Here is a 19,972-nt window from a genome sequence, read left to right as displayed (position 1 = left end):
CGGTGTATAATTAAAACTCTCCAGAAGGAAACACTTTAAAATTCTGAAAGCAACTTCAAAAAATTGGGCCATAAACTTTATCACCTCCCCCCTCACCCCCACGTAAGGGAATATATATCGCGAATTATACATACGCAAATAATTTTCCATACGCCAGTTCTTTCCTTTAATTTATTTTAACAGAAAACTAGCAAGACAAATTCACAGAGCTTATGAAAAATTGATATCTTACATATGATTCGCGGCATGTATTTGACCATTAGGAGGGGGTGGTGGGTAAAGTTTATCAGTATGCGTGTAATTATATAAATAAGTATTTTAGAATTCTTTGAAAGTAGCTTTTGGAATTTTAGTGTTTCCTTCTGTAGAATGGTAATTATATACTGATACCACTCCTCATTCTATATAACAGCTTTTTTAACGTGCCTGAACAAAGCCCACTAGACTATGTTTTACTTGAAGCCACAAGATTTAGTAAGTTTCTTGGTTAGGCTTATAGTAAGTTTCTTGGAGTAATAAACATGTTTAATCCCCTCCCTCTCTCCCGTTCTCATTCTTATAAAATTCTTATGATATGCGTATCAGCTGACATACTAAAAAAGAGGGGAAAAAATAAAAATGCGAAAGCCTCTATTTTCAGCTGAATTATTGAATTTAGACTAAAGCTCCCTTAGAGAATTATAAACATAAAAAGTTCCATTTTATGAATACTTTCTTATTAGAAGACAGAATTGCCACATGACAGTATATACTTTTTTTAGGCAATTCAGTCAGAATGCTCTAGTCGTGACGATCTCGTTCAAATTATTTCGAAGCTGACAGAAAATCATTCTCGAACTGGGATTCATCTTCTGCCTCATCCCAATGGAATTTTTGCTGTTAGCAGTAAGTTTTGATTTCAGATATTGTCCTAATAGCAGAATAACACAAATTAATATTATAGCCATTGTTTAGAAATCTTGTGGAGGTATGGAGAGATGTGCCCATTCCCATTTTGGGAGGGAAAATAATAATACCAATAAAAACACCAATCAGCATGCTCAAAATTCGAGATGGCAAAAAGAAAAAAAAACTAGAAAAAAAAAGATTTTTTTAAGTATATATTAAAAAAAAAACCGGACCTGGAGGTGATGGTTAAAGTATTCTTTTTAAATTGAAATTAAAAACTAATATTAAAAAAACATCTATATTTAAAATTATCGTGTAGGGACGCAATTTTTTTCGATTTTTTGTTTCAATGACAATACCGACCAGGGTATTTTTTCAAAAACTTGAGGAGGCTCAATAAAATTTATAGTGCAATTTCTCCTTCTTTCAGCCCCCTTCTCCGCCCATCAGCACCTCTGGGCACCTAGGGTACTATTTCATGTTAATGTAGAGGATGGGGCCTGTTTTTATTAATTAATTATTTATTTTTTCTTTATTAAAAAAAAAACTTTTTTAAAATATATTAAATAAAATAAAACTAAAAAAAACTAAAAAAAAAAAAAAAAAGAAAAAACTAAAGTCTAAAATGAAAAAAAAAAAAAAAAAAAAAAAAAAAAAAAAATAAAATTAAAATCTCATATAAATAAAATATAAAAAACCAACCTTAAAAACACAACAGAAATATAAAAAAACAAATTTATTTAAAAAAAAAACGATAAATATGTTTATAAAGGAATTATTAACCCCAAATTATTTTTTTAATATATAAAAAAAAAAATATAAATAATAAATTTTTTTTAAAATAAAAAAAAATAAAAAAAAGTGTATCAAAAACTCGTGGACGATAGCTGCACGGCCATTGCCTTCTTCTGCCCTCCCCTCTCCTCAATTGGCACCCCTAAGCTTTAGCAAGCTGAATTTCAGAGTAAAATATATAAAGAAAATATATACTTTATTATAACGAATTAATCACTGGTATCATAAGAGTAGATTAGTCTAGAGGACGTTAACAAAAGTAAGAAAAACTAAAACGCAACGCAGGGAAAAGAAGGAAATCAGATGAAAACTGAAAACCATTTAGAACTCAAAGAAAAATAATAAATAAAAGTAGAGTGCCTCCAAAACGAAAAAAGAAGTCCAGATATACATTTGCCTTTAGACGTTTGCAGCCTTTATGTACTTCTAAGGTTTCAACTCCCACTTTTTCCTAAAACTAAACCGTGGTGGTCTGGCCTCCCTTGCGCCAGGGGCAAGCTCTTGATTAGCCACTCACCCCCCTGTCTCCCTGAAATTGTCAGTCAAAATTTTGATTTATTAAAAAATTTCATTTATTTAGATCTGACTCTTCTTACTTTATATTGGAAAAGATATGGGGAAAATGGAAATTTCGGATTCAATTTGCTTTTACTTACTGCCAACTGCGCCCTCTGCTTTATTTAATGAAAATGAAATTTCAAAAATTACAAAAAGTTTATAAATATTCTATTATTTTTTTGAAATTTTGCGCCCCTAAAATTTCTGCGCCGGGGTAAGCGCTCCCCCCCCATAACCATAAACGCCTCTGAAACAAAATTATTCGGCTCCAAAGAGCATTCTCATGGACCCTACTCGACCGGTCGAACTGGCGGCAGGGATGCCAACTTTTTGGTTCATGTCTGTGTCCCCGGAGCATCCAGAAATATGTCATTTTTAGCTAAAATGTGTCCATCTTGAAATCTCAAAAACTAGAGGTGATTTTTTTATGTTTGTATGTTTGACCAACAGACTCATTGTGAACATCGTTAAACACTGACCGTTTAATAACATATTATTGTCATAAATTTGTACAAAATGACTTAATGTGAAAGCACGAAAGTCATATAAACATGTAAGTCCCTTATTTTGGAGACAACCCTTTACTTATGACATCTCTGACAAAATCTGGATGCTAAAAAAAAAAAACGAGAAAAAGCACTACTTTGGTGGAAAGTGTCATTTTTTTTATTCCGTTGTATGTCATAAATTTGACATATTTTGGCAGGCACGTGCGCAAGGTCATTCTCAAAGTCAAGAAAGTAAAACGCATCAAAAATTCGTTTATGTTCATTTTTGTTACGTTTTTGCGAGTCTGAAAAACACTTCAGGGGAGGGGGGGGCTTCAAACCCCCTACCCCCCAGGAGTCCTCTGCTAGTGGTCCTTAAAATATGTGAAAAAATATGTGGCCTTTAGTTATGATAAATGTGTAGGTAAGTATTGAAAGTAGTGGGTAACTCTGCTTTTTTGCTTGTCATTTTAATTGGTGCCCGTTAGGGGGTAGGGGGTAGAGTGTGGGGAATTCGCTCCTTCTCCCCTAAAGTCCCCCCCCCCCCCAGATTTTGAAAATAACTTTTGGCACTTTCATTGAAAAATAACTTTTTTGGTATCTTCATAGAAAAAAATTGCCCCTCCCATTTTAATTTAAAAAAATAGATATTACTTGGCACCATTATTTCAACACAAACGCAAAATAAAAACAAAGAAATACAAATTGGAAACGGACTGACGACATTCAACTAGATAGGAACTTTCTTCGGCATAGGAACTGCCAACTTTCCTGCCTCGACGGCAGTTCCCTGGTCGTAATGTATGTTCAACGTACTACTGAATTTAAGAAGGTTACGTTTTTATTTGAGTGTCTTTTTGAGCAAGGCATATCCAGGGGGGGTTACCGGGTTTGAAACACCACCCCCCTCCCTCCCAGAAATATGTTTTAGACGTGGAGTAATGTAACAAAAATTCAAATAAACAAATTTCTGTTGCTTTTTTTTAGTTTTTTGTCCACCCTCCCTCCCGAAAAAAAATAATTGATACGATTGTATGTCATACACACTCTACACTATGATTTTATGACTAATTTAAGAATAGATTTTGTTTTCCTCTTTTACTATCACTTTTTTTTTCATCAGATCTTGAAAATATATTGCTACTAAAATTAAATCTAAATTAATATCTGTTTTTTTTTTTCTTTTGTTTTGTTTTTTTTCTTAGTTACAGAGTGTGTCACTGAAAACTGTCATTTTTAATAGTAATGTTATAATAACGTTGTTTCATAAAGTGTACACAAAGAAGTGTTTTTTATATTCTTTTTTAAAATTATTTTTTGAGATATAATATATTTTTGTTTCAATTATTGATTTTTCTTTTATAAAAAAATTCACTTCTTAAGAAAAATTTAATTGTAGAAAATATTGATCAGGTAGCTCCTAATGTCCATTAGGAAATATTTCATATTTTAAAAGTTCAATATTTTAAACTTACAAAACTACGCCCTTTTTTACAGGTTCAACTGGTCTAATCTCACCTATTGATGAAAGTGACGAAGAAAAGATAGGCTACCAAATACCTCGACCTCTAGACATGACCTACCTCATACCACCACCACCGAAACCATTACCTCTCCCCAAGCCTTATATCAAATCCGTGAGTTGACTTTCTTATAGAGCTGTAGTTTTTTTAAATTTATTTTTTTCTTATTAATTTTTTTAATTAGGAACATGTTGAAAATTTTTGTAAAATAAAAGAGAAAATAATATAATGGATGAAAAGATATTGAAAAAACATGGAAAAACAATGGAAAGAGAAAAAAAGAAAAAATGAAACAGAATTAATAGCAGAAGAAAAAGATAAAGGATAGATTTTGGGTTTTCAGTTCGGTTTGGGCTCAAGATATTGCAGCGAAGGACGCGTGCTACAATTGTGGACCAGTAGCGCATGCACAGACGCAAGAACGAAAAAATGCCTCATAATTTTGATTTAATTTACTTTGTTGAATTCAATTTCTATGTCTTAATTTTAGCATAATTTTACAATTTAATGCTAGATCGAACGTGAAAATTCCTACGATGAAATTTTAAGATACTTCCTTTTTTTTAAGAAAAGAATTTTATTTTTAAGAATTTTTTTTTAAGAATTTTAATAAAATCCTACGAAGGAATTTGAATATACCTCTGATTTATGACTAAATCTCATACATATTCGTTTCAAGACTCATCGGTTGAGTGCTCATTTTTTAAGTACCCTGCTCAGTAGAATTTTCCAAGATGTATAAATTTTGTTTCTCCATTTCATTCCAAGGCTTGTAATATAAGAATAAGCTTTATTACAATTAAGGTGTTATTGCATCCTTTTCCCCAAAATGTCGAGACTCTCCTGAAATTTGGTTGTTCTTTTCGACATTGTGGCACCCCTTCCCCAAAATTTTGATGAAACTACATAGTGCCTCTGTGACTTCTTTTGACAATTAAATTTCATTTTGATTATGTCTTAAATTTGAGTTCATTTAATTTTTTTATTTCTTAATTTTTTTAATTTCTTATGTTTGTTTTGTAATTTAAGAATAATCTTTACTGCAGGGTAAAAATAACACTTATATTACCTTGATGCAAATACAGAGGATGATTCTTAAACAGACTCGCTGGACACCGAAATCTGGTGTTATGACCCGAAGATCGAGTTTAGAATTTAACCCTGAGTTGAGACAGATGATTTTTTCCTAACGCAAAGTGGCCTAAGCATAACGGATGAACAATTATTCAAATCTTTCCGATCAATTCGGTGTGTCGTTTCCGGTAAGCATAAATCACAAGCAAAAAAAAGCTGTTGTTGATAGCAAAAATATAAGAGTGTACACTGACGCTAATGTAGAAAAAAAACTCACCAACAAAAATAGTATAGAGTTTAGTGTTCCTTAACATTTTTTAAAAACTTTGAATTGTGTTCTTTTCTCAGAAACTGAGGTAAGTTATTAATTGTTTCTCTTATTCTGCCAATTACACTAATTAGGCTATACTAATTTTTATCTTCATAAAAACTTCAAAAAACGCCAAACACTAGACGGTGTTAGTGATTCTTCTTGAAGTATGCCACAAAACATAAAAGATCTATATTGCATGTGTGTTGCACTATGGCTGTCCAAAATCAAAACACCCTCCCTGCAATAAACAAATTTTGAGAAGTTTGAATTATGGGGTATGTGTTCAGAAGTAATTCTAAGTTTGATTTAACAACGTGTAAAGTTTGAATTTGTCATAAACACTGATAAGGTATGTCACAAAATATACTAGATCTTATGAGGATAAATGCATGTTGCTCTATGGTGGTTAAAAATCAAAACACTCCCAGTAATAAATACATTTTGAGACCTTTTAGTTTGAATTATTAGGTATGTATTTAGATTGACTCAAACTTAGATTTAAAAACATGTAAAGTTCGAAACATCTGAGTTGGTTTGGAGAAACGTCATCACTTCTGTTTTGGTATTTTAGACTTATTATTTAGTTTTATTAATAAATACTTTAAAATGAATAAATAAAATTGTTTTTTTTCAGGAAAAAATAGCATTTTTGAATAACAATTAAATTTTCTATTAATCTTACTTTAATATAAAATCAAATCACTACTCCCTGACATAGGTAATTTTATTTATTTTATTTTACGTTTTTTACTTTTTTTTTTTACGTTTACCTCTCATTTCTCTGCCATTTATGCTTTGGGAATGGTTTATAATGACAAATACTGGTTATGGCCGAATAATGGCTATGGTAAGTAATGGTTATAAAAGGTTGTAATAGTTTCGATAAAGGCTTATAAAGGAGTTTAACATAAATGAATAATTTTTTATAGCATTAATACATATATGTTTATTTTTAATAAATAAGGACTTAATTACCTAATGGCAGTTAAGGCCTTATTTATTTTTAAATAAATTAAGGCCATTATTTCTTATATTCGGAGGCCGTCTCTTCCTGCGTCGGTATCAGATATCTCTGTGCTGGTATTGTCTCAACAAGGCGTAACAAGGGGGCTCGAAATTTATTTCAGGGGGGGGGAGGCTTTGTAGGATTTACCAAAAAAAGAAATAAATACCATTGTGTATAATAAAAAAAAATACTAATACAAGGCTATCGAGTGGTTGGGGAACTGTTGAAAACACCCCCATAATATTTAATCGCTTGTTTTTGGTGAATATCTTCTGATTTCAACCCCCAAATCTTCCATAGATGAAGAAATTCGAATTGATATCTAAAACTTCTTTTTGTGTAGTAATTTTGGTTGGCCCTGTGTTTTCGCTTGTAGTTCACTGTAATGCCATATGTTTTACTGAAATTAGTTTGATTTTGTATATTACTGGTTGAAATTTATATTGCTCCGAAATATAGGGGCTTCGAAAGGCGGAGGAATGTTTAGGAATTGTCTAATGATAGACTTAAGAACTCGTTTGACTGGCCGTATATCAAACAAGAAGCTGTACGGAAAGTGTGGTTCAATGCCATTTTCTGCGGCTGTAATGAAAGGAAGGTAAGTCGCCACGGTCAAAATGGCTAGGCCACGCTTTACGGATAAACCCTGACAGTTGTGCATTCAGCCACCCTCTCTTCGCGATTTTATGTTTCATCATGATTAGCCATTACGGTTTCAGGAACTATATACCCATTAAGAAATGACCCAACAATCTGAAATGATTCTTGAACATCCATGGTGAGACACTATATTCTATCACTAGTCAAAGCAAACCAACCGGTGTCCTCAAAAATCGCGTTAATAATGAACTAAAATGAACTAAGTCAAGAATCGCGTTAACAATGAACTGTTCTTTTTCTTTTAAACTGTCAGCCGAATCTGAAGCTCACAATGTAATAAGTCACACATGACCTTCACAATTTTGCTAATAATTCTATTTTTATCATATTTTATTTTCAAAAAACTTCGATTCTCGAGTTGATATGTACTCGAGTTGTTGTGCACAATGACAATTGTGCTTTTCAGCCACCCAGCAAGGACCAAGCGAAAAGTCGGCCGACTCCCCCCGGGCGGAGGCGAGATATTAAAAAATGTTGGAGAGTACACTGTATCTGCATAAGAGGGGGTAAAGTAAATTAAATGTATGTTACTTTTTCTTAATATATAAAGTATAGAAAATTTGCCGTAAAGATAGGGGGGTACTGAAAGAAAAATTTCTAGGGCGTTAACTAAAAATTGAAGGGGCAGAACAATGGCCGTACTGAGAGGGGGGTAATGAAAGAACACGGGCTGGGGAGATATCGTAAAAAAGAATTTAGAGGAAAATGGGACGGCATCATAGGGGGTACCGACCCTACCCTGTTATAGGATATTTATTAACTATGGAGTTTTAGGAAAATTGAAAGGCAGCTTAGGGGGGTACCGTAAATACTCTATCGGGTAATTGTTAGAAAATGTGAATGGATAGAACATGTACATTCCAGTGAGGGGGTCCAGTCCCTAAACTGGATTGTAAGAGATCGTAAAAAAGGATTTTTAGAACATGGAACTTCCGCAGAGGGGGGTACCGTCCCTAAACGGTTTTAGAATTTATCGTAAATATTAATAGATAGAACATGTGACTTATTGCGAGGGGGTAAAGACACTAACCGTTATTGTGCGAGAACTAAAATAAGATGGGTTAGGAACTTATGCAACAATGAGAGGGGGTAAATACTCTAAACGTTTTTATAAGTTAAAGTAACAATTGTTTGAGAGAAATGTTGAATTCAGCAGAGGGGGGTACCGAAAGTCACCTATAGTAGGTTTTTAATAAAAAAATGCTTGCTATTACCTTGTGACTGAATGATAGGGGGGTACCTTACCTAAAATGTAGTTTGCTATATCTAACAACTGAATTACGAGAACTAGTACAAGCAAGAGAGGGGCTAAGGTACCTAACAGGGATTGGACGAGATCGTAAAAGGATTTTGAGGAAAATAGAACTGCATGAGAGGGGGTAAAGACCCTAAACGGGATGGGAAGATATCTTAAAAAAGGATATAGAGTAAAATGGAACTGCATGAGAGGGGTAAAGCCCCAAAACGGGATGGGAAGAGATCGTAAAAAAGGATTTAGAGGAAAATGGAACTGCATGAGAGGGGTAAAGACCCCAAACGGGATGGGAAGAGATCGTAAAAAAGGATTTAGAGGAAAATGTAACTGCATCAGAGGGGGTAAAGACCCTAAACGTGATGGTAATATATCGTAAAAAAGGATTTAGAGAAAATTTAACTTAATGAGATGGGGTACAGACCCTAACCGTTTTTGGTATTTATCGTAAATTGTGATATTTAGAAAATGTGCCGTAATCAGAGGGGGTAAATGACGCAAACTTGCTTGGGCGAGATTGTAAAAAAGGATTTAGAGGAAATGGGAACGGCAGTAGAGGGGGTACAGACACTAACCTTTATTGGTATATATCGTAAAAAAGTATTGAGAGGAAACTGTAACTGAATGAGAGGTGGGACCGAAGGAACATTTAACAGATTTTGGTGAAGGAGCGTGTGCAGCATGTGCATGTGCAGGTGAAGCTGTATTCATTAACAAATTTTTTGTAGGCAGACTTGTATGAAAGTCAATGCATATAGTTGACCAAGGGTATTATTTCACAAAAAAATATTTAAAAAAAAAAAACATCATATATAGGGTATGTTTTCAAAGAAAAGGCATCTTAAACTTTATTCATACAGAAAAATATTCGTTTTAACTTCTATTTTAACGTTCACTTCAACTTCTGTAAACTGTTGATATTTTTTAATAAAAAAAAGACAAGCAAAATTAATAGGTTTTTTAATGTTTAAAAGATGTTTAGTGTAAACGTTTGGTACATAAAAGAAAATGTTTTTTACCGCCGATAGTGAGAGGAAATAAATATTGTGGACATTGTTTAGAGGATAATCAATAAAACAAAAACATCATTCCTAGAGGGTTTCAAAGAAAAGATATCTTACCAGTTTAAAAAACCGTTATATTTGCCTTGTACTGTCTAGATTTTGTTAAACTTGTACGTGTGTACACTGGTGCTTTTTTTTAATCCTAATAAGAAAAAAAAGAAACGCAACACTAAAATTGTGTTTGGGGTTCCAAATACTTATCACTAAACTATGAACTTACCTAAAAAATTATTGCGTTACGACTATGTTGATAGTCCACATAACTTTTGTCCCAGTTGTCTAGGATCCCCCCCCCCCCAAAAAAAAATATCATCTAGCGTTTGGGGTTTCTAAGAACTGGCATGATCTGCAACTGTATTAATCTCTAAAAAATTGCTGTTGAAATTCGAGAGTAATGGTAACTTAATCTTGTGGAACGTGGTGCTAGTTTTGCATAAAAAAAGAAAAAAAAGAAACGCCAACATTCTCGTGTTTTTGGGGTTTCATAGAGGTGTATGTGCAACGAGTTGTTCATAAAACAAATTTTGACTTACTTACTTGGGTGATACTAAACAAATTTATGGTACATGAGGTCGTAGATCCCCCCCCCCAAAAAAATATCTAATCTGTCTGGGGTACGGTATTTTTGAAGTCATGGTCTGCAATTGATTTTTATAGAAAAAATCACCTCGGAACTCGTTTTTATTTTTAACTTATAAATCTCGACACTTGTGCTTTCTTTGCAGAAAAAAAAGAAAAAAAAAGAAAAGCCAACATAATCTTCTTGTTTGGGGTTCAAAATGCGTATTCGTAAAGAATGGACGGACCTTACTAATTCTTTTCCTAACTACTTAATGGCGAGGCCACTCAACGATGTTACCCAATTGCTCGTAACATAAAAAAAAAAAAAAAAAAAAAAAAAAAAAAAAAAAAAAAAAAAAACTTACTATGTTGTGGTTTTTTTCAAAGAAAAGGCATGATAGTATAAGTTTTTTATATAGAAAAAATCGACTCTGATTGAATTTATTAAGTTACCCTTACACGACTGTTCACTTTCTGTTTGTAAAAAAAGGAAAAAAAAGAAACGCCACAATTAACGGTGTTTTGGGGTTTCTAATGCTTTTTCTTGACGTACTCAGGTAAATAAAATAAATTGGGTTTGAACTATGTTAGTGCAAGTAAAATAATCTTTTGCAAAATGTATATAATATCTCAATAAAAAAACAAAAAAAAACAGTATTAATATAAAAAAAACACTGTTTAATTTAAATATTATATGTAACTATACTATGCTAACATCGTGCTAGTTTTGAATAAAAAAAAAAGAAAAAAAAAGAAACACCAACATAAACTTGTGTTTGGGGTTTCATAGAAGGGGCATGTGATTTCATATGTATATAAAAAATTGTGGTTGACATCTGAGGATGAGAGGATTATCTAGCGTTTGGGGTTTCAAAGAAAGGAAAAATCGCTTTTTAATTTCTATATTAAGGTTAATCTACCCGATTCTAAACTGGTGCTAGTTTTGAATAAAAAAAAATAAAAAAAGAAACGCCAACATAATCTCGTGTTTGGGGTTCAAATTGCTGATTACTTAAATACACTTTTTCATAAAAAAAAATTGTGTTTTCCCTAGTTAAGTGATATTCCACACACATTTTGGCCCAGTTGGATAGGACCCCCCCCCCCCCAAAAAAAAAAACCAAACTATATCTAGGTTACATTAAAATAAATGTCATGGTCTGGCAAAATTTTTTAAACCTAAAATTTACCCTCTTAAACTATTTATTGATTGGAAAGTAATCTATTATACCCATGTTATTGTATAAAAAAAAAAAAAAAAAAAAAAAATATCATCTAGCTGGGGGGTGTTATATGAGATGAATTGATATGACCCGTTTTTTTAATCGAAAAAATCACCTCTTAATTTCTATATTATGGTTAACTTATACGAGTGGAAACTGTTTATAGTTTTGAAAAAAAATAGGAAAAAAAGAAACGCATCACTCCACTTGTGTTTGGGGTTTACAATAAGTAGTCTTTGAAGCCGTAGTTACAACAAATAAATTTTTGTTGAAAGTCGAGAGTAAGAGTATTTTACAAGAGTGGAAACTTGTGCTAGGATCTAAAAAAAAAAAAAAAAAAAAAAAAAAAATAAAAAAAAAAAAAAAACTGTAATAATAAAAAAAATATACGTATTAAATTATTTATTATGTTAAACTTATAATTTGCTATACTGGTGCTTTCTTATCATCAAAAAAAAGGACTAAAAGACACGCAACAATCCAAGTTTTGGTGGGGTTCCCAAGGAAGGGGTATGTATGTCCTCATGTTCATAAAAAAAAATTGTTCTTTGACTCTTATGAGACAAGGCAACTAATATTTTTTACCCGGGTGATATGATCCCCCCCCCCAAAAAAAACCATCCTCTAGAGGGGTGATTTTCTAAGAAAAGGCATGATCTGCCCAGTCTTGAATATCGAAAAATCATTGTTGAAAGTCGTTTTTTATTAGAAATTACAAAAGTAGACTATTTGTAGATTTTTTTGTCAAAAAAAGAAATAAAGAAAAGCCAACATAATCTGTTTGGTGAGGTTTCCTTTGATTCTTGTTTGCGGACGTATGTACATAAAAAAAAATTTGTTTTTGATGCATAGAGTGAGAGTAACTTATACGAGATTATATTGATGCTAGTACCGGCAAAAAAAAAGAAAAGAAAAAAGAAACAACACCAACATCATCTAGCGTTCTGTGTTTCTCGACTTTTTTTTAAACTTATTATGTGTTTTTTATAAACTAATAATATACACTAATTATGCCTGGTATATATATTTTTTTGAATTATTATACAAAAAAAACACCAAACACTCTACCTTGTTGGTGACTTTTCTTCGATGCCAGTGCCAGTTTCCCCTCTCATAGGTTATCATATAAAAGGAAAGGTTGATTGCGTCCAGAATCCAGATCCAGATGGATGATCCAGAACACGTGATGACGTTGAGGGCGTCGATAGGCTACTGTAGACGTTTCAGTTGCTGAGTCTTTTTTTTTCCGAGATAGGTAGCAACATAGAGGTTGTTAATTCTGTTGCCACTAGTCTGTTGGCTTAAAAATATTGTTTTTTGAATTTTTAAATGTATTTTTTTAAATATGTTTTAAAATTTTTTTTTAATTCTAAAAATATTTTTTTGGTATATTTTTAAAGTTGTATTTTAGTAGGTGTATTTTAAAGTGACGGTGTGTTTCAAGTGTTGGTATGGTAGTGTATTTTAAATATGTGTAAAGATGTATTTAAAAAAAAAATTTTGAATTACAGTAGATTAAAAGTTCCAGTATCTGCATTTAAAGTAAACACCCTGTTTTTATTGGTGGTTCGAGGCCTGGACAGGGGGGACGCTGCTCCCCCTCCCCAGTTTTCTGACATGAAGTTAAAATTCACTTTATTTTATATTTTTACTTACCTGTGGCATGTCTTTCTCCTTCCCCTCCTTGTTATGAGCCCTAAAACCGCTCATAACATACTTCCATACGTCCTATTTTAAGTGTTAGTTTCTCGAACTTAACTCCAATTGCTATTGATATGGTAATATTAATGACTCTTTAATCCTTAGATTGGTTTGAATTTAAAATTCTATTTTAGGTGAGTGCTTCCTCTTCGTGTATCACTGCAATATATATACCTCCATCAAATTTTGAATCGAGCTATTTGAACCTCCCTCCAATCCCCTGCAGCACTATACAATATCGGCAACAACAGGCTCTTGAGGTATGCAGACCTCTGGCGATGGACACAGCCGAGGAGAGTTTCATTGCTACGGAGACCAAGTCTCTTCACACCTCACTGGAAGAAGGAGGGAGGAACCAACCTCCAACGTTACCCCAAAGGAATCTTTGCGTCATCAATCATCTGTATATGAATATCCGTGGTGTGGAAGAAAAGAACATTATTTATGAAAATGTTACTATTCGAATGAGCCGAAGTTCAAAGGCTTCGAGAGGATCTGGTGGAAATCACTCGCTTTGTTTGGACTCCGACAATGATAAGGTTTTTATTTTATTTTTAGTTCCATTCTTGACAGTTTTATATTTGGCACAGCATAAATATTATGCCGTATGGAAAATTTGGTTCAGAAATGGGACATCACAGCGCGCGGAAAGGGAACTTATCCCTTTGCGTCACAGTAGTAGCTTCAGTTGCTACTTGGTATTCCCATTACAATGTGCTAAAAATTTGTCATTGCGCGCGCGCGAAGGTGGAGTCATGAGAATTGTGCGCAACTGATCTGTCCCAAAAATATCTAACGGAGAACATATGAATTTTGCGTACTGTACAATGTTTATGCTGTGATATAACAGAAATTCCACTAGAACAAATATTAAATATTAAAATATTAAATATTAAAAACTTAGCTAGTTTCTTCAGCCAAAACCTAAGCTTGTGCTATTTTATATATGATTAATTAAAAAAAACTCTCAAGAAAATAAATTAAAAAAAGTAAAGAACTCCATTAAATCAAAATGAATAAAAATAGAATAAAATAATCTACCAAGAATAAACCTACCACAAATCAGTATCAATAAATAAATGAACCAAAACACAACCATAAATTAACAGAAATAAGAGTCAAGTTCAAAACTATAATAAATTATTATGAGTACGGGTATAAAACAAAATCTTACTAAAAGGATAATGTAATTTTTAAATTAATTAAAAAAAATCAAATGACTTTAATTAAAAAATTTGAAATGTCAGTTTAATATAGATATGCTGATATTTATTAATTAAAATCTTAATTGATTTCTTAAAGTTATAAAAGTGAAAATATTTAAAAGAATTTTTTTCAGTAAAGTATTCTGGCATTTAGAAAGCTTGTGGTTTAGAACCCTACTCATATTAATTTCTGCTCGTTTTGAGTTTGACTCTTATTTATTTTTATTTCTGTTTGTTTTGGGTTTCATTTATTTATTGATACTGATATGTGGTATTTTTATTCTTTGTAGATTATTTTATTTTATATTTGTTCATTTTGTTTTAATTGAGTTACTTACTTTTTTTAAAAAATTATTTTGTTGAAAAATTTTTTTTAATTAATTTATGTTCGTGTTATATTGTCAATATGCTATATTGACATAGTCTTTTTGAGGGAGAAAGACTGAGCTTTCTACTATTTCTAATTAAACATCCATCCCTTCCATAAAAACCTGAAATACCCCCTGCTGGGCATAGCTTACAAACTTTGTACCTAATCTCTGGGGTTTGTTTCAACCCCAAAGAGCTTTTTATATTATATTTAGACATTATATATATTTTGAATATAATTTATCTCTAAAAATTTCTATTAGATGCATTTCGGGACAATACGACGTGTGTGAGTTTGTGTGGCGGGTCGCCGATCACTGTTACTCTGAGTAAAGTCCCTCGAGCGTCTAACGACCACTATAATTATCCCCCACCGATGCTTAACTGACCACTCTTTCTACAAAAACCTAATATGAATCCAGTGCATACCGTAAAAACCGAACCCTGAGGGCTAGGGGTTTTATTATCCTCACATACACAATTTCCAGTCCGGTCTGATACGCTGAAACACTGGCGATCTAAATAGTTTGATAGAAATTGTGGGGTGAAATGATGGGCTTGGGGGGGGGGCATTTGCACTCTGTTAACTTTCTCAAAATAAAAATGCACTAGTCCTAACAAAGTCCAAAAGCGTTAGCCCAGTTTGATGCTTATACGACACCCATTAATCGCCACACGGGAGAGGCCCCCCGGGAAGACAACGACCCGGGGACTAAGGGCTATGGGGGGAGGGTTGTCATCTTCAATTAAGTACCTACCAGACCTTTCTTCTACGTCGAACCACATGGCCAGATAACACTGCGGAGAGGCCCTGGTTGGGGACATGTGGGGTGGGGGGTGGATGAGCCCTTCGATAAGTGTATCCTATAAAAAATGGCACTAGCCCTTTCAATTTTCAGTCAAATGAGCCCTTTCTGAAGTCTCTACGACAACGCTTTCTATAAAAAAAACTTGTATGCCCCCAGGGCATAACTTACAACCCTTGCCCTGAGGGGGGTTATCATCCTCAAAGACCTAATTTCCAAAACTTTCAACTACGTTGAACAAAATGGCTATCTCAAAACTTTGATTGGATGTGTTTGGGGAAATGGTGTTCGGGATAGGGGGGTTAGTTGCCCTCCCATCACTTTCGAATGTTAAAGAGGGTACTAGCCCTTTGAATTTCAATCGAATGTGTCCTTTTTTTCAAGTTTCTACGACAAAAGTCACTTTCAATTTTCTATAAAAACCTTACATGCCCCCAGGGCATAACTTACAACCCTTGCCCTAAGGGCTCTGGCGGGGGGGGGGGGTTCATCCTCAAAGACCTAATTTCCAGAACTATCAACTACGTTGAATAAAATGGCTATCTCACAGGGCATAACTTACAACCCTTGCCCTGAAGACTGTGGGGGGAGTTTCCTCCTGAAAGACATAATTTCCAGATCTTTTAACTGTGCTGAACAAAATGGCTATCTCAAAATTTTGATTGGATGTGTTTGGGGAAATGGTGGGCGTGGAAGGGCCTTCCAATCGCTTTCGACTATTAAAAAGGGCACAAGCCCTTCCAATTTCCAATCAAATGAGTCCTTTTTGAAGTTTCTATGACAACTCCTTCAATACGAAGTGCCCTGACTTAAAGGATAAAAAACGCCAACATCGTTCTTTACTTAAGCAGCGCTGTTGCACTGTATAGAAAAAACTCACAGATTAAGTTTATACGGATTATTTTCCTTTAGTGTCGCAATGAAATTCATCTCTGGTTGGTTATACGGGACCCAGGGTTTGAACTCTTCTGCTGGGCCCGGAACCAAATGTTGCTGGTGAGATTACGCAAAAGTGTGTCTATAACAGTCCAAATAAGAAGAAGAAGAACTATATGGATCATTTTTACGAAATTTATCTGAAGGAACACGGCAAAGACCACGGGAGAATATTATATCAAAGGGAAAGGCAAAAATCTCCTGAACTCATACTCTGCTGAGTTTGCTATGGTTTGACTGAGTCAAGGCGTTTCCCCCCCGGATAACTGTCCCCTTTCCATATTCCCCCTGGATAGTTTTGGATGTTCATTAGAAGAAAAATTGAAAGTTCTACTCACCTGTCTAAGTCAGAGGCAATGCTATAGCGTTGTCTGTAGTAAAGAGCCTAAAGGGCTCATAGTATTAATATATATTTGTTTCTTTTTTTTCCCAGAGGCACTTCGTAAGGCAGAGGTAGTGGTATAAACTTCGGAGGGGGCTCATTCGATTGCAAAGTGAAAGTTCTAGTGCGCTTTTTAAGAGTCAAAAGTGATTGGAGGGCAACAAGCCACCACCGACATCTAAACACATCCGATCAAAATTTTGAGATAGTCATTTTGTTCAGATTGGTCCAAAGGTCAAATAATCATGCTTCCAGGTTTGACAACCTCCATTCCAGCCTCTGGGGAATGGGCTGTAAAATATGCAAGCTGCCTATTGTTAAGAAATTAGGCTTTTATAGGAAGGTGGTCAGAAAATGAGAGTTCTAGTCCTTTTTTATAAGTCGAAATAGATTATCTGTGTCTTCTCAATTTCAAGTTTGGGAGAATTTTTCAGGGGGGAGGGGCTTTTCCTTGGGGGGTGGGCACCGGTTCCCGATTTGAGTGTCCTAGATAAAAATATTAGTGAAATTAGTTATTTTTTGAAAATTTTGTGAGTTCAGGATGCGAGAATGGATTTGAAAGTTAATGCTAAGATTACTGATTAAACTAGAGGTCAATGAGGATGAAGAGCTGCAGCTGGGAAACGAGACATGTACAGCCACCAACCACCTGTACAGTTACACCACCTTTACACCACAGTTACACCACAGTTACACCGAGTTCAACCACCTGTACAGGTACACTTACCTGGGTAATAGTTTTAGTATTGATGGTGGACACAGTGAATAGCCTATATAAAAAATAGAATATCCAATGTGCAAGGGTTTTATTTTGGCAGATGAAACAGTTTGGAATAATAAGAAGATAAGTCTTTGAACTAAGATTAGGATATTGTAAGCCACGGTAATGACAGTTGTCAAGAAGACTCTTGGGTGCCTCGGAAGGTTGAGAAAAGTATTCTAGATTTTTTTTTACTGAAAATAATTATATTAAATAAAATAATTATATAAAATTAATTACAAATTAAAATTTAATCTCAAAAATATTAAAATAGATAAAGACAAATAAAAATAAATTATGTAACAATAATAATTATGTAAAATAATTATAATATATTTTCTATTAAAAATTTTTTTTACGAAAAATCTGGTTTGATGCTACTATCCAGTGCCATAATTAAATAAAAGTTAAGGTGGTTAGGTCAAGTTTTGCGGATGAAGGGTGATAGGCTGTTAAAGATGGTGGTTTTTCTTCATTCTTCTAGGGCCCAATGAAAAATAAAACATCATCCAAAGGTTTGGGTTTAGGTTGTAAGAAAGGATTTAAAGAAAATCGGAGTTTGTTGAGAGGAATTAAATAGTGAAGCTTTAAAGAGACTGGGAGGAATGAGTAGCTGCTTCAAACTCGTGTGACTTTGTGCTGCAATGAGCTGTTAGTAGTAGTGGTATTAAAATTGCCATCTAAGTTGCAAGCACCCCAAAGTAGACAGTCAACAAACAACTGGCAACAACTAAAAACCCCAGAGAATTTACCAAACCCATGATTTATCGGCGACTTATTATGACAACTAATTTACCGGTGCCTTAGTAACGTGATCCCGGCGTTTTACATACTAAGAATAAAATACCGGTATCTACATTGTAATATCTATGCCATACTGGTGGTAGTCACGGGAGACTAGTCAACCTGGATGTACGTGATGAGGAACGTGCGCAGCCGCTAAAAACTCACGCGACTTCGTGCTGCAATGAGTTGTTAGTAGTAGTAGTAACGTTGACATCTAAGTTGTAATTGCCCGCAAAATTGTAGATATTCTCATTGAACCAGCTATCAGCTACAACCAAAAATACCAAAGAATTTATCGATGATTGATGATAACAACTAATGAAACGGTGTCGTGAAACGACCTGTAACATATTTCTTCCGTAATATCTGTATATATATACATGTATATGTATGATATAATATACAAATATATATAATATACATTATTAACTGTTGTTTTTAATATTACTGTTAACCATTCTTTTTATTATGCATTATTTTAAATAGAATGCTTTGCCATGTAGGAACAACGCCCTTTTGAAATACAAAATAGTAGACTTTTTTTATATCCAAGTCAATTATCTTATGGGTAAATTATTGGTGTAATAGTATGTATATAGGTAAATTATATGCATAATTATATGTAAATATATAAATATGAATATAGGTAAATTATAATTGTGCTGTCCTGGAACAGCTACTTCAGCGCAAATAAATCCAATTATTAATCCGACCAAATTATCTTTATCTTTCAGTTGTCTTTCTCCTCTGACGGTGTAATGGGTATGGATGAACTCTTGTCAGCAGTTCGAAACCACCACACAAGTGTATCAAGAGCGCTCAGCTCGTCTTCTAGTCAACGCAGTAGTTCAACGCCTAGCACCAGTCTAGCACTTTCTGACCACGAGCAGCTTGCAACAAGTAAGTTTCCATATTGTCCTTCCAGACTTACTGTAGCCTAAGGTCTTCCAAAAATATAATAAAGATGACCATGTCGACCAGTTATTTACAGGTATTTAGTGTGGATAGAATTAGATAAATAGGATGGACTGTCAAATTTATTTCTTCTTCTTTTGCAAACGAAGTCTACACTTGAGTGAATGCTTTTCATCTTCTTCCTCCTCATCTGTTAGGAGCGAAGTGGCCTTTCTAGTCAAGGATATTTAGCTTCCTTCCTTTTATATCTGTATGAGTTTTGTTGGACTATTACAGGTGACTGCTAGTTGTCTTCTTGAAATGGCCCATTGGATCTCAGGAGCCAGGTTATCCCGGTGGGCATATTTTTACATCAGTACTCTTTGTGTAGGTCTGGTCAGCTCAGATCTTAATGGTAGCTGGTAGTTCGGTTTTAATTAGCTCTTGCAGTAGCTCCTTGGATTCCAGGAACTGGATAATCAAGGGCCATATTTCGAGTTCAGTAATCTTTGTGCAGGTTAGGTCAGCCCTATTTTTGGCTGATTTGGCTCCTCTGATTTATCAGCCAGCTTGGCTCGTCTTCTTCTTCTTAAAGCCTTCCAAAAATATAATAAGTCCTACCCTGGCCACCACCTATCTATTGTAGAATTAGTAAAATTAAATTGTCAGCCAGATTTTTTTCTTCTTCTTCTTTGCAAACGAAGTTGAGGCTCTTATCAGTGTCAAAA

The 19,972-nt window shown here is 33.9% G+C and overlaps 1 protein-coding gene and 1 long non-coding RNA gene across 2 annotated transcripts; both read left to right on the top strand.

The window, feature by feature from the left end:
* Positions 1–753: 753 nt before the first annotated feature.
* On the top strand, positions 754–4,367 carry LOC148951866 (uncharacterized). The gene is made up of 2 exons (XR_016141755.1): positions 754–885; positions 4,227–4,367. It is a non-coding gene; the product is annotated as an uncharacterized LOC148951866 (long non-coding RNA).
* An 8,836-nt stretch (positions 4,368–13,203) lies between these two features.
* Positions 13,204–19,291, top strand: LOC148951865 (uncharacterized). Its single transcript, XM_089089089.1, has 2 exons — positions 13,204–13,645; positions 19,085–19,291. The coding sequence occupies exons 1-2, from the start codon at positions 13,385–13,387 to the stop codon at positions 19,289–19,291; spliced, it is 468 nt and encodes a 155-aa protein (XP_088945215.1). The 5' UTR covers positions 13,204–13,384.
* Positions 19,292–19,972: the final 681 nt, after the last annotated feature.

This window comes from Artemia sp. Qi Xiang Cuo, chromosome 5 (genome assembly GCF_049724085.1).
Source record: "Artemia sp. Qi Xiang Cuo chromosome 5, ASM4972408v1, whole genome shotgun sequence".
Taxonomy (NCBI): domain Eukaryota; kingdom Metazoa; phylum Arthropoda; class Branchiopoda; order Anostraca; family Artemiidae; genus Artemia; species Artemia sp. Qi Xiang Cuo.
Note: the sequence above shows the minus strand (reverse complement) of the source record. Positions and strands in the feature narration are given on the sequence as shown.

What these genes read in the sequence shown, in the direction of transcription:
- LOC148951865 (XM_089089089.1), top strand. Translation starts at nt 13,385, where the DNA reads ATGGACACAGCCGAGGAGAGTTTCATTGCTACGGAGACCAAGTCTCTT. An exon ending in TGGACTCCGACAATGATAAG is followed by an intron (nt 13,646 to 19,084) that starts GTTTTTATTTTA and finishes TTTATCTTTCAG; the next exon opens with TTGTCTTTCTCCTCTGACGG.